This window comes from Musa acuminata, chromosome BXJ2-4 (genome assembly GCF_036884655.1).
Source record: "Musa acuminata AAA Group cultivar baxijiao chromosome BXJ2-4, Cavendish_Baxijiao_AAA, whole genome shotgun sequence".
Lineage (NCBI taxonomy): Eukaryota > Viridiplantae > Streptophyta > Magnoliopsida > Zingiberales > Musaceae > Musa > Musa acuminata.
This window is the reverse complement of record NC_088341.1, coordinates 47,417,591-47,432,215: the sequence shown is the minus strand read 5'-3', so window position 1 is coordinate 47,432,215 and position 14,625 is coordinate 47,417,591. Positions and strand designations below refer to the sequence as shown.

At 38.2% G+C, this 14,625-nt stretch overlaps 1 protein-coding gene across 2 annotated transcripts; it reads right to left on the bottom strand.

Moving 5' to 3' along the window:
• Positions 1 to 158: 158 nt before the first annotated feature.
• LOC135611351 (probable potassium transporter 11) lies at positions 159 to 10,991 on the bottom strand. 2 transcript variants are annotated; one of them, XM_065107080.1, is made up of 9 exons: positions 10,725 to 10,991; positions 10,419 to 10,644; positions 8,097 to 8,342; positions 6,918 to 6,968; positions 3,663 to 3,920; positions 3,508 to 3,560; positions 3,283 to 3,397; positions 2,936 to 3,190; positions 159 to 1,523 (listed from the first exon to the last, which is right to left on the bottom strand). In XM_065107080.1, exons 1-9 carry the CDS (start codon positions 10,842 to 10,844, stop codon positions 523 to 525), a joined length of 2,325 nt encoding a protein of 774 aa, XP_064963152.1. In that variant the 5' UTR covers positions 10,845 to 10,991; the 3' UTR covers positions 159 to 522. The 2 variants fall into 2 exon arrangements, with proteins under 2 accessions (XP_064963152.1, XP_064963153.1); XM_065107081.1 differs by lacking the exons at positions 3,283 to 3,397; positions 3,508 to 3,560; positions 3,663 to 3,920 and having other exon boundaries at positions 386 to 1,523.
• Between the last annotated feature and the right edge of the window lie 3,634 nt (positions 10,992 to 14,625).

The window sequence follows — 14,625 nt, the reverse complement described above, 5'->3', positions numbered from 1 at the left end:
ATATTTTCATCTATCTTTTTATCTTGTTGAATAATTAATCTAAAATACCTAAAACTTTTAATTAAGGAAACTTCTTGTCCATCCAATTTAACTATATTCTCTTATCTATTGTTAGAAATATTAAAGAAGAAAAACTCAGGGAAATACTCAGGCATACATCACGTGATATATCATGAACAATTAGATAATGAACATCCTTGACATTTCAAGACATCCCTTCTGTTCAATCAAATATGCAGTCATATCAGTTAGGATGCCACACATAAATTCATTCGGAAAGGCAGTCACAATAATATGATCAAAGAAATTCCTCAAAGCTGACCTCATGGAAATCTCAGGAAAATGATTTTTCTACTGGATTTCTCATCACAGCATTTTTCTTGCTCATGCTCATGGTATTTATTGCAACTCTGTGTTGGTTACAGTGTGATTCACACAATCGCCATACCGAAAACAACGAAGGTAGATTTAAACACTTGCTCTTGTGCATGCCAACCAATGCATATTACTAGATCAGAGAATCTATACGTAGAGTACCTGCCCAACATTTAGCAGACTCTCATGGGGAACCTTAAAGATGACACTCTTCTCCCTGCAAATCCTCCTGAGGAACGAATATATGTAATTGACAGCAATTTTCTTGAGAAAATGTGAATCCCTTTGAGCCCTTATTATTGTGTTCCCAAGAAAGTGCACGACTCCAGCATCCCGACACTTGTTCAGAAATTCCAACTCTTCATGCACGGTCAGATCCGCATTTCGTCCAAATGACCTGACCTGACAGTCACTCTGGTATGATTGTACAGGCACACTTGAATCAACAGATGATGAATGTGTCAAATCCACTGCAGAAGATGATGTGCTGCCATTCATTGTAGTAACCACATTAGTGGAATCGGAATAATATTCCTCCACGGCCTCCATATGAACAAATAAAGTAAGGCTTTCAAACAACATCTTCTCAAAATCATCCTTCCTGTGAAGGTCTTTATACCCATATCTCACAACACAGCGGAATATGTGGTAATCCTTTGGTCCGATCCTTTTGACTAGGAACCGTTCCTCTGAAGGAACAGAGTACACCGGAAGGTACTTCACACAAACAAAGACCACAACAGAGTGGATGGCTGGGAGGTTGGTAATGAAGTGAGAGAAGATACGGGGAACGCCACTGGCCAATTCTGTATATATGAGGCCTATTCCAGGAACACGGACAAGGCCTAAGCTGGGACCCAGTCCTAGAATCCATGCCACAGAGACCTTGCTATGCATCTCGAACTCGTATCGTTTCTTGGTACCATAGTGCCATACATACATTGTTAGGAGAAATGCTGCTGCAACCACAAGAGGGACCCAACCACCTTGATCGACCTTCAGTAGTACAGCTGAGAGATATGTGAGCTCTACAAGCAATGACAGACTGGCAAAGGCAGTGACAAGGGTCCAATGGCTCCGCCATACCAACAGCATAATTGGGATCATGAGGAGTGTTGTTACCAACATATCTATCACAACAGCAGTTCCTGCATGTAGATTATGGAAATACAAACTGCAGGTCATACAAATAGAAATATGCTGCATTCCAAATGATCAACATATGACTGTAGATTGACCGACAACTGAACTAGTTAACAAAACACAAAGGAGAATTATGATTATCAGGTCACAGTTTTTTCCAACTTAAGTATAATCTTGTAATAGAAAGGGATAGAAAAATTAGACCCTTACAACTAACTTCAAGCTCTAGAAATGCTAGTTGTGCTCTTTGTGTAACAAAATTATATATAGTAAAAAGGTGTAGGTTTTTAACAAATAATGCTCAATACAATTGCAAGTATGGTAAAGATTGAGATTTGTTGGCTCTAGTAGATTAATCAGACACACAAATCCAGAAGCATATAATATGCCTGTTAGATGTCAACAAAGTACCAAAAAGCCAACAATGTGTTGCTCTGAATATAGGACCTGTGCATATGATTGATTCCCAGTCTCCTTATGCTGTGCCCACATGTAACCTGTATGAGATGTGCCCCAAAGTTGAATACCATCGTCATATGATATTATACAATGATTTAATTCTTAGGGTGTAATAAATCTGCTACATTCAAGTTTTTACTTCTATTCTAATAAAATTTGTTATTGAGTATCTTGAGGCTAAATTCATCATCAGTGACTTGGCATTATACTACCAAGTGAATTTCACTGTAAGCATTATATACTGTTTGTTTACAACCTTAACTTGTAACATAATTGTACATCAGGCGCATTATGCAGTGAATGTAAACTTCCAAGGTTTTCTTGGCACTACTAATAGTTCATTATGACATCTAGCAGTCCCCGAAAAGAGGTGGAACTAATGGTAGTTTTCCTTCACATATCCAGCATTTAACCGATGAATTGAAGGAGCCAAACTATAAAGTAGAACGAGATCAGATAGGTCGAGATATGATATTCTGAGAGAAGCACATGATTACATTATCTTCCTTTTATTTTACACCCAAGTCAACAATTGTGCTAAATGACAGAACACGGGAAAACATAATAAGAGAGACAAAAGAATCATTTGTTCAGAAGAAGCTACAGTAAACTCCAACAAATAAGCTCCAGAATAGCCAAACTTCAAACATAATAAGAGAGAAAAAAAATTTGTTCAGAAGAAGCTACAGTGAAGTCCAGCAAATATGTTCCAAAATAGCCAGACTAACTAATTTTGAAGAAGCTTCTTATAAGCTATGGTCAAACTCACTAAATCAATTAATCAGACATGTACCAGAATACATATACATGTGCATGGACATATCATTTGTAATGTCACATTTCATTTTGGAGACACTTCTTATTAGCTATATTTAAATTTACTAAATCAATTATTTAGATATGTACAAGTATATCTATGCATGTGCATGGAAAAGTAATGTAATTAAGGTAAACTCACCATAGGCATTTCCAATCTGACTTTTATTTCCGAATCCAGCAGTAACAGCTATACAAAGAATCAAAAGAACCCAATTGATATCTGGAATGTATATCTGATTTAGATTTTTTTTTGATGTATGAATAATCTTGACTCTAGGAAAGCACCTAAGTGCTTGTGCTTGCTTGATAATTGAGAAGGTAGCGGAGATAGTGGCTTGGCTACCAATTACAGCTGCTGCAGCTGCGACAATGAACACTGGCCAGTATATGACATCTGCACCAAAAGCCATTTGTTAAAACACCATATATAAAAGAACTTAAACTATCTAGTGGTCTATGCTAGAGAAGTCAGAAACCATTATTTACCAGGAATAGAAAGATAAAATGCATCTGCTACATGATGTTTATTCTTCGTAATATATGCTGCTTGTCCAGCGTACGCCAATAGAAGGCAGGGAAACACAACTAGAGTGAAAGCAAGCTACACTAAAATAGAATAATTTTTGTTACAAAGGTGGGTATACATTGCTCTCTACTTAATAAAGTAGTCTGTAATTAGAAAAAATAGTAGTCTTTGCCTCTTTGGAGTACCTGAACAGCAAGCACAGGAAAAAGACACACATCAGCAAATAATGCTTCTGTTCCTGTAAAAGAAATTTCATGGTTGATCGAGATTTTTCATTTTTGGTACACAGAGTAAGTCCACATAAATGTCACAGAATTCCAACACAGTTAATGGAGCTGACCTGTGATACTTAGTATTATTCCACCCAAGGAAGTCCAAATATTGTGTCCCCGTCTTAAGTACCAATATACACAAACTGGAGAAAAAGCCCTTAGAACTGAATGATCGTACTTCCATATATTCATAGCACCAATAACTCCAATCATAACAAACCATAGGAGGACAATGGGAGCAAAAAGCCATCCAACTCTATCTGTACCATAGTGTTGCATGCTAAATAGACCAATCAATATGATGACGGCTACAATTATTATTGCATCTGTTGCATTGTATTGAGAGTGACAACACAAATAGATTAGTCATTCCCATATGATAAAAGAAGTAAAGCTTATAATACATTTACTACATAAAATAAACTTGTTTATCTTCCATCCTGTGTAGAGATAAACTAAGTATAAAAATTTTCTTTTTTTTTTTAACCATCACCTCTAAGACAAATGAAAGTTTGCAACTAACGTCAACCTCTTTGCTCACTGTAGCCTACATGATGTGATTGCACAGTCTAACCATTGTGCTATTTTCAAGGATCAAGGTGCCACTCTATCCGAGGAATCTATACATGATACATGGAATACTGCCAAGCTTTCAAGTGACATGAAACTCCATGACTCTGCAACAACCATGCAGTCATATGTTGAACTCTAATAGCCCCTTAATGTAAATCACAGCCACGTAATGGAAACATCCTTGACCTATATTCCCAGTTCAATTGCCAGTTAGCCTTCCTGAAACCTTAATCTCTGTTTCTACCAGTCAGTGAGTTAACCTTATAAGTATTGCCAACCTCTTTCTTCTCCTTATATATTTACTTTATCTTGAGGACCTCAAGGCCCGCTGTTTATTGGACCCAGTAGTGGCACCACCAAGTGGTTCATGCAAAACCAGTTATCCAAGGAGATTGTATTTAACCACAACACAAAAGCTTCTGCAAATATTAGCAATGGGGACTGTACATTATCAGAAAGACATATCCATCACCATAATAGTACTCATTGACATGTAAATATAATTTTCATGCCACAAAGGCACAAAATTTAAGCTTGTTTTGTATTAATAGTACCTCAAATAGATGTCGTATTCTAGTTTGGTTTTATCAGTAAGGTATTCAAAGTTCTAAACAAAAAATCTGTACAGCAAAATAGTTGAAATTGTGCACCTCCCAAGTCAACAAGCAATATGCAGTGAATACCTTGCACTGCTCCTACCACCAACATGAGTCGACAGCAGGTGAATCAGGGTCCTCAATTTGATGAGACTACATATTGATATAGTATGCTTGCAAGATCTATGCATGGAACTAGTTCCATGGAGGCATCTGATGCTAGTAAACAGTGTGTCATTGATACAATAACATTATGGTGGTCATTGCCTTATTGTCAAACAAATCATCTGGTAGAAGGCACCTACAACAAGTATGACTGTGATATGAATTGACTCCATAGGATGGTCTACTGGAGTTGTGGCTCTTGTCACTGTTGTCGTGTGTCATAAAATGTATCACAATAGAAAAAAAGACCAACTATCACCATACATTTGTTGGTCATGAGATCCACAGTAATAAGAAGCTACAGATAAGACAAATTCCTCTCGATGTCAACATCATATAAGGTCTATCGCACCTCCTCATAGTCATCCATTCTTTTCCCCTATTATTTATCTCAGTGGCCATAAACGAGCCATATGGATCCTCATGCTCTATGATATGTATTATAGGTGGCATATGTGAGATATTGCTCCTCAGTCCCCCTGCCCCGCTTGTTTAGTTATGAGCAGCAGGAACAAGCTATCCACCACCCTGTCAACTATCATTGATCAATGCACTGTTGTCCATGTCACTGCTATCTCCATGGACCTCACAGAGCATGGACTGCGAGGGAGGTCTCATTACCCAACTGAATTTGTTGTTCATCAATTGTGTCAATGGATCAATTGACTAAGACGCTAGACCCTTTTGTAGATGGTCAACGTCTTGCTCACAACCACTAGTAGATTGACCGCCCAAAGTCCGACCATGTATGGTCACTGCTCTTCCCCATATCGATCGATATCCTGCGACCCTGTTGTTCCTCTTCTTGTATTGCCTTGGTATTGAATCAAGATGGAAGTTGAGTCCCCTACCTCATCCAATAAACGATTACCTAAGTTCTCTATTGAACAAACACAATCGAATCATCATTATGAAATTGGAATTTGAATGAATCTACCTCAGGTCTGCTTCCTTATCACTATCAGCACAGTACAACCTCAAACATATGTTATAGTGCATGTACACTAAATTTTTCAAGTGTCTATATGACAGCCATTTGCAAACTTTCATGTGGATCAAGGCAAACATAATTACTTTTGCAACAGTTGAATAACGCGGTATGTGTTAGGACTCAAATTACAACTTTTCTCAAATTTAATCTCAAGCCTCCGAATTGCAATCACCACTGCAACATTACAATTAATAGTTTTATTAAGTAAACAATCATTTAATGTAAAAATAAGGGAAATTACAAGGATATTGGTATATTACTTAGACCTATCTAATACAGACATATTATTGCAATGTTATCCAAAGACATGCCAGAAGCTTCTCACGACATAGACAATTTAGGAACTATATCTTACTGTCAGGTTACCAACTATCATTAAATCTATCACTAATTTGGTATGACTTCATTATAGCATTGGTTGTCTTAGCACTTTTTTGGCTCAAGTTTGTATATCACATTGTGGACAGCTTGAGCAACTCCAGTTCAGTCTTTAGATTACACCACTACTGGTATGCTGAATTAATATAATATGCTACATGGTAATAGCAAAATTTTAAAACCAAGCATGCATTGAATATATATTTTAAAAATTAAATTGAAGAGTAATAATTTTTAGATCCATAGTGTGAATATCCGGGGACATCTGGCTGTCCCATCTATGATCAATGATCTCAATATAAGGAGATGCCTTGAAATCATCTCTAGGGCCCTTCTAATCTCGTCCTTAAGTGACGTTATAAGATGAATCCAATAGCCCATTTGAAAATTGAGAAAGTAATTAGTACGCAAGTAGTGATTGTTTAACCGATAGCATGTATTCTATATTTTACATGTCAAGCATTGGCATCCCTTAGTGTGCATATTATCACTTCCACAATAGTCGTATTTTAATCAATTCTGTATAAAAGTTTAACCCAGAAATAAAGGTTTAACATTTTATCTATTTCATCAAAGATGAGATACTCACATAAAATAAAATTTTATGGATATGGAAGTACCATTACTTCTCTCGGGGTGATTCACCTTGATTCCACTTGCTGCTGATAAAACTGCCAATGTATACAAGTTTCTTATTCAGATGACTGACAAGTATTTTAACCAGAGTAAGATTGACATCAGCTATTAAATCATATGTACTGATGTTTGAAGCAAGGTTCACAATACCGTACCATACCTGTATTTCGACCTGGGCTCGGTACCGGTACGGTACGGTGTACCGAGCGGTACACCTGAGTGTATCGAGTACTGTAGCACTGCTACAGTGCTACAGTACTGCTACAGTACCTCGGACCGGTAACCATCGGTCCACGTACCGAAAACCTGTCGGACCGGTACATACCGCCCGTACCGGACAGTATGGCTCGGTACGGCAAACCCTGGTTTGAAGTAACCATTATCACCGAATTGCTAGAAGTAAAAACTGAATGCAAGTCTGATAGTTATGTTTCTAGATCCATTAAGTCTAATAGAAATTTCCTCACCAACAGATCAAACTTTAAGATTACTCTCTTTTTGCATGTCTATGTTCTTTAAAGTTTAAACCAATGTGAGCATCTATATCTCATGATCCTCCGTTTCATATTGTGAATTTAAAGCCACAGAGATCTAGTGATGCAAAATTGAATTGATTAGAGTTAGACAGCTCATATACTGTAATCCTCAATGAGTCATAGGTTTGATATATTTTATTTTAGATTTTTTGCTTGCATTTTATTGAGTTCAAAACCAAAATCCAGCCTTTTACACGTTTAATTAATGGATTTAAAATTCAAATATTAGATTCATTCAATCAATTTGACTCTCTGTTTTTATTTTTGCTGCATAAATCATGACACTGGAAGCCAGCTAATGAAACAACAAAGAGAGCAGAGGATACAGAATAAAGAACTGCTGAAAAGGTTCAATTGTCAGACTAATTTTGATGTCTGGATTTTCCAATTTGTGATACTACTAATCCTTTTTCCTTTCTTTAAAACTATTGTGTCGAACAAACTCCAGCTACAAAACAGTTATTCCATCCTATAAGATCTTCAGTCGAATAATATCAGCAATTGTTAATTTTTCATTTATATTCCTGGATTGCTTGATCTACATCATTGATAATCAACAGCTATGTGAAAATAGTAACTAAATACAGAACGAGTTTAACAAACAATTTAATAAAGTAGAATGATAACCTGATATAGCAGGAGTGAGAATTCCATCACCAATAACCATACAAGTACCAATAATAACAAGAACAAGGATAGTGTTCTTCTTGTATGCATGTGCTTCCAACCACCACCTGACCTTTGCTGCTAGTGAGTTATCCTCATATGTCTGGCAACTATAGGTTGTTAGTTCTTCATCTGTCCGATGTTGGTCTGGAATAGTTTTAATTTTCGCATGCCTGCAAAGTAGCGAATAAAGTGCAAATGTTCCACCTGCAAGGTGAAAAAACATAATGCCTTAAACATAGAATGAGATAGCAATGTATTCGATGTTACCACTGCAGAAAATATTTACTTTGAAGTTGTTCAAACATGGGGATGAAGCAATATTTTCTAGCTAATTAGTTTACAATTTCATCAAAGATCCATTGTTTATAAGAAGTTCAATGCTGGGCATAACAGTTCTGCATTATATTACCACTGCTCAATGAAAAGTATGTCATGTTTTCTCAAATTAAAAAATATATACAGAATTCATAAATCTACCAACTCTGTTAATTTTGGGTCTAAGAATTGAGTACCGTAGCCCATTGATGAAAATCATGAGTCTTTTTTGTGGTAATTGGTTATTGTACAGAAAATCTTTCTAACCCTAATATCTTTAGGGTTGGCAAGGTTCGACAGCAGAAAATCCAAGACTAGATCAATACATTCACCTATTGAAGCACACAAGAGGCCAAAGTACAAACTATATCGACTTAACATTAACTCAGCGTGAAAATATTAAGCTACAAGCACTTGTTAGATAAGTAGTTGACAGAAGCCTCATATATTATTAAAAAAGTTGGACATGCCAGAATATGATGTTGGACGATCTAAAAGATCATGACTACCTGTCAAACCAATACAGTGCAGTACTATTATATCAAACAGTAGGCTTATGGCTTACCTGTATTACCCATATAACTTTTAAAAAAAAAAAGGATACTGAATGGTACTAAGCTGAATTTTCTAGTTCAAGTGCTTGGTCGGATCCACAAATGTCAGTTGCATATACCAGTCCAACTGACATTTTAAAACCATGTATATAGCTGAGGTAAAAAATCTTGGAATGTGTTGCAATGGCTGATCTAACTCTTAGAGAGGGCACCCATAGCACTCATTGGTTTGCTCAATATGCGAAGAACAGCAATTTTTGTGGAGTTTCGAAGGATAATTTGCATCCTCAGCTTCGTCATATTTTGTGCTCCGAGAAGCATGGGTTACAATGTAACAGACTTGTTTCTTCAGTAATATAATCTAGTTTTTTTGGGGGGGTTAAAAAAACTCATAGATCTAATTCAAAAAAGCAAAAGTAACAGATGAGCTAAAAATCGAAAAGTATTATGGAAGCAAATAACAAAGATGAAAGTAACAGTGCTATTTTATGAAAGAAAGCATCAATGTTGGTAAGGTTTCCTTCTGATGCTGGACTTTCTGTTCATGATGATTTCAAGGTAAACAAAGGTTCCTCTATAAAATTCAGGCTGGAGATCAGCAAAGTAAATCGATCATGTTGGCTTCAGACATCATAATGATGTTCGCTAAACCATTTATGGATTGTAGCAATTTTTGTTGGGCAGATCAAAGGGTTTCGATAGGTTTCCGAAAGGGTCAAGAGTAGTCTAGAGAGGTTTATGGAGGGTCAAGGGAATCTTGAAGTAGTATGAAGGGTAAGGAGATAAAGTGTCGGTGACTTCCAACTCTACATGGCATATGAGAGCAAGTAAAAGAAACAGAAGCTAAGAGAAATATAACTTCACTAATTTTAAATTGAACCATATATAACACTAAAGAAAGAGATCGCACTCACGCATAAGAAAAAAAACCTCTAGGTTTAAGCAAAATCTCAGGGCCAACCTACATTAATTGCCACGGTTAAGGTTCCAACTCGAAAACCATCCCATGCCCATGTCGGGTTCTATCAAGCAAAGATTTTGAAGGCTTGTAACACTGACCTCTGGTCCTCCTCATAAACAAAGCTAAACACTAGATCATCTAAATTAAAGGCACAAAGAAACAAAAGGGATTCTGGCACTTTGTCTCTAACATAGCAAAGTGTACGAAAGGAAATCGATCAAACTAAGATGCAACGTGCAAGAAAACATTGCTCGATTTACTTGCATAACCTTTTCCACGGAACAAATGAGTTGATCAAACAACCCAGAACAGAGGAAAAATCTGAAGTCTACGTACTCTAAATACAATCCAGGGGTTCATTTCAAGAACACCATTTAAAATTAAAAAATTGAGCAAATAATTCAACGAGAAGAAAGGAGAGAAACTTAAACACGCAGATCATCAACTTACCCCGACCATTGTCATTTGCCCTCAACACCACAAGAACATACTTGAGGAGCACGACGAGCGTTAGGGAGTATATGATCAAAGAAAGAGCTCCCACCACGTCCTCCGGATCGTCCACCCCCCGAGGGAAGGCGTTGCAGAAGACATAGAGAGGAGAGGTTCCCAGGTCTCCGAAAACGACGCCCAGGCTCTGGAACGCTAGCCGCAGAATCGCCGCCGACGTCAACCTCTGCGTGCGTTCATGCAGGTCCGCATCATGGAATCCGAAGAAGGCGACGCACGCGGGTACGTAGGAAGAGGAATCGGTACCTTTTCTCGGTGCATGTCGCGGAGCCGACCGGCCTCTTCCTCCATGGGCTGATCCAGCTTCTGATCCAGGACCCACATGTTCCCCTTGGAGTTCTGGCCATCGGACGGTGCCGCCGCCATGGGGAGCCGCCGGAGGTTAGATTCCGGCGGCGTTCGATGGCTGCCGAAGCCGACCGCCTAAAACGGGAGGCTTCCGGTTCACGTCGCGGCCCAAAGACGTAGGTACATTCAAAGGCGTACGAGCAGCGAGGAGACGCCACGATGAAGCGCGATGACAGATTAAACAGACAAAACTACATTCGATACGTATATAATTAACATCAAAGCATTCTGGCGTCGGTAACATATTATTATTAGGAGGCATCGAGCAGAAGCAAAGGCTAAAAAAGGGCAATTTACTGGAAATACATGCGGTGGAGCAGAGTGATAGGTGAACAAGACCGGATTAATAGGCGAGATTAATTTGCTACACGACGAGTACAGTGACCGCAGAAGATATTAATTTGCCATATTGGTGGTATGTGATTTACATGGCTATTAGACTACAATACTGTTCCAATTAACAACGGTGAGTGAGGTACTAACCAACATGAAGGAACGACCGGTTGCCAACCCCGCTTTCCTTTCTGGCCTCGCCGCGGTGTGACCTGCTGCAACTTGTTTGGATGTTAATGGCCATACTCGAGATACTGATTTATTCTAAACAGCACAATATATATACACACACATACAATCAAAACCATTTATTTTATTTATGCAACAAAAACATGTTTTCAATCGACACACACACCCACATCCATACAGCTAAACAGCTTTTGTTGAGCGACTCAGAAAACCACAAACCCTTGTGTAAATTTACCTGTTGATGATAAGCATAATGAATACCAACACGCATAAGCGAACACATGTTCACTACATCATCAAGCATGCATATGGCCATGCGGTATATGAATACAAACTCCGACAAGTTCCAGCAGGTGATGTTGAGGCACATCATTAGCAGGAGTGGTAGGAAATAGTGACAACTAAGTTCCATTTACCAAAAGCATAAGCTGCTGTCCACACAGGAATATAATTAAAAAAAATCATGTCAATTTTGGTGTTAACACAAGTGAAAGGCAACTAATTAATCATAAAATGGTCTACAGAAGAACAAAAAATCACCCATTGCTCTTAGGGCGCAAGAATCAGTGATAATATTTGCAGGGCCATCACCGGTCACTGCTTTCTTCGACGGTCTCTAAACTTGCCTCCTTAGAATGGTTTGTGGACTTGCTAGAATTTGTTCTTTCTAATAACAGTTCCAAGCCATCACGAAGAATGCATAAGTTTGTGGTATGAACACTAATATTATTCCTTTCTGAAAAAAAAAACAGAATTTTATATTTTATGCTGCAATATCTCAGATTGTTTATACCCTCACATATGATATAAATCAAGAACATCCAAGTAACATTAAGTACTAATTGATAACTACCAACAAACTCAAAAATTTATATGACCATCACAATTCCCCAACATGAACAATTTGATTTCAAGGATTATTCTAAGACTGCATTCCAGACAGAGACACAACCTTGACCGAAAAGGGGGAAAATTTTCTGATTTACAAAGTAGTCTTATTCTTATAGGGAAAATCTACAACATAGGAAAAGGAAAGAAGGAAAACCAGTTATCGAAACGTCCATTAATGACAGTTCAAATAAACTCTATGCAATATTCAACAATCTACCGAAAAACAATGCCCCAATACCTTTCTGCTGGTTGGTCTCTTTCCCTTTCATATGGCACTAGTACTATGGTGGGGATTCTATAGAAAAATGAGCCATACCAAGAGAAACTAACCCTACAGTGCATAGAAGGAAAAATAATATGCATAAAGAGGCAACTGACAAGTAATATGCAACTTCTAATTCTTTGATATATTTCTTTTGGTATGCGACAAGGGGGGACTGGAAGTCATATAGTGAACTAGATGAGTAGATTTACCCTTACACCAAGTATTTTGACTTCCAGTGGATACCTAGGAAATCAGTTTTGGACTGTTTACTCCTACACCAACTCGTAATACTTGGTGCAAGAGTAAATCTACTTAAACTGACAAGTAAGATGACTTGTTATTTACTCTTACTCTCAGCTAATACCAAGGAAATCAGGTCTGGAAAGTTTTACATCTCCAGTCAGAAATCACAACATCACTCTTGTCCACCATCCTTTGTTTGTTCATTATCCCTTCCAACATTCCATCTCTTTCACACGACGTAACACCTCATAACATGCTGGTCAATGCAGACTAGATGAATATGCTAGAAGGAATGATTTTTAAAGCACTTGATTTGGCCATCTGCTACCAACGATGATTTCAATAGCAAATTTTAGAAAGTTCAATTAGCTCGTTCATAGCTCATTCTAGGAGAATATACTATCTGGCTTGTGATAAGTCGATGCGGACTGTTTGCCTCTTTCGATCAAGAAAAATAGTATCTCTGGTCCACTCAATTAAGTATATAATATCATTTAGTTATCATGTTTTACCACAATGCATCATCATCACCTAGCTACAAAATTTTAGCTACTTAGTATCTCCTCCAGGGTCTGTGTCTCGAGTCCATCATATCTATTGATTATGGAATAATCTTACATGTGCAATGGAACAAATGATAACATAATGAGCTGAAATTTCCTTATGGTAGGAAGTATATTTCCAGCGGTGACTAAAAGGCTCCAAACAGACCGAAATGTCAACTGTTATTGATTTAGAATGTGGATGCTTAATGAAATCTCCACAACAACAACGGGTCAGGTTCTTTGTTGTTATTGTTAGGACCGTAAACAGTACTAAGAGGGGGGAGGGGGCGATCAAACCCGTATCGAAAATGCGTTTTAACTTAAAAATGTTTGTAAGAGTAGTGAGCAAGTAAATCAATTTGTAATAGGAATGAAAAGCATAAAGAAAATGCAAATCGATTTATAATGGTTCGATCGTCCCGATCTATGTCCACTCCCGATTCCTCTTCACTCGAGGCCACCGGCTTTCACTACCGATTTTCTTTTCAACGGACAAAGATCAACTAACCTCTTTATAACTCTTTCTCCTTTTCTCAGGCTTAGGAGAGAACCTTCACACCTCTCTTTTACACAAGACCTCACTCCTCCCTTAGAAAACTTCTAACTCTAGGAGAAAGAGACTCTAAACTTTAAAAAAGATTATAACATTTTTTCCTCAAGGACTCTTTCCCCTTTCCACTCTTTTTCTTGCTCTTCCAAGCAGGAATTAGTGGGGTATTTATAGACCCAAAATGACTTAAAAAATAAAGCAAAAAAAAATCTCATCCCGGGTTTCCAAGGTCTTGGTGATACCATCGCCAGTGCTGGGCGATATCACTGCCTGCAGCATTAACTGCTAGCGGTACCACCGCTTGACACAATCTGGGAGACTGTGTCTGGGTGGTACCACTACTAGTCTAGGCGATACCACCGCTTGACACTAGCGATACCATCGCCGAGTCTTCTAGAAAACGTACACTTCGTACGTTCCAACTCATAGGCGGTTCCACCGCATGACCCAACTATGGGTCACTGAATGGGCCTTCCAATGGGCCCAAATCAACCCTGACTTAGGCCCAATGGGCCCCTAACTGAGTTGGCATGGTTACACCCAAAACCAACTCAATTACAACCTAAACTACTTCAATTAAGAACAACCGATTACAAGACAAGAATACTATGTTATCCGACATGTCGTTGGTTCATCCGGCACTTCGTCCGAACCTTCGACGTATCGTCCTCTCCTTCGACGTATTGCCCGATCGGCATGTTGACCTCCCGTAACATCCGATCGACATGTTGACCTCCTGCAACATCCAATCTTCTTGGCGCAATGTCTGATCCTTCTGGCCCG

Coding starts and splice junctions, on each gene's coding strand:
- LOC135611351 (XM_065107080.1), bottom strand. CDS start 10,844: ATGGCGGCGGCACCGTCCGATGGCCAGAACTCCAAGGGGAACATGTGG. Junction 3,921..6,917: donor TCACCCCGAGAGAAGTAATG/GTACTTCCATAT, acceptor ACAATGCAACAG/ATGCAATAATAATTGTAGCC. Junction 1,524..2,935: donor TCAGATTGGAAATGCCTATG/GTGAGTTTACCT, acceptor ATCTACATGCAG/GAACTGCTGTTGTGATAGAT.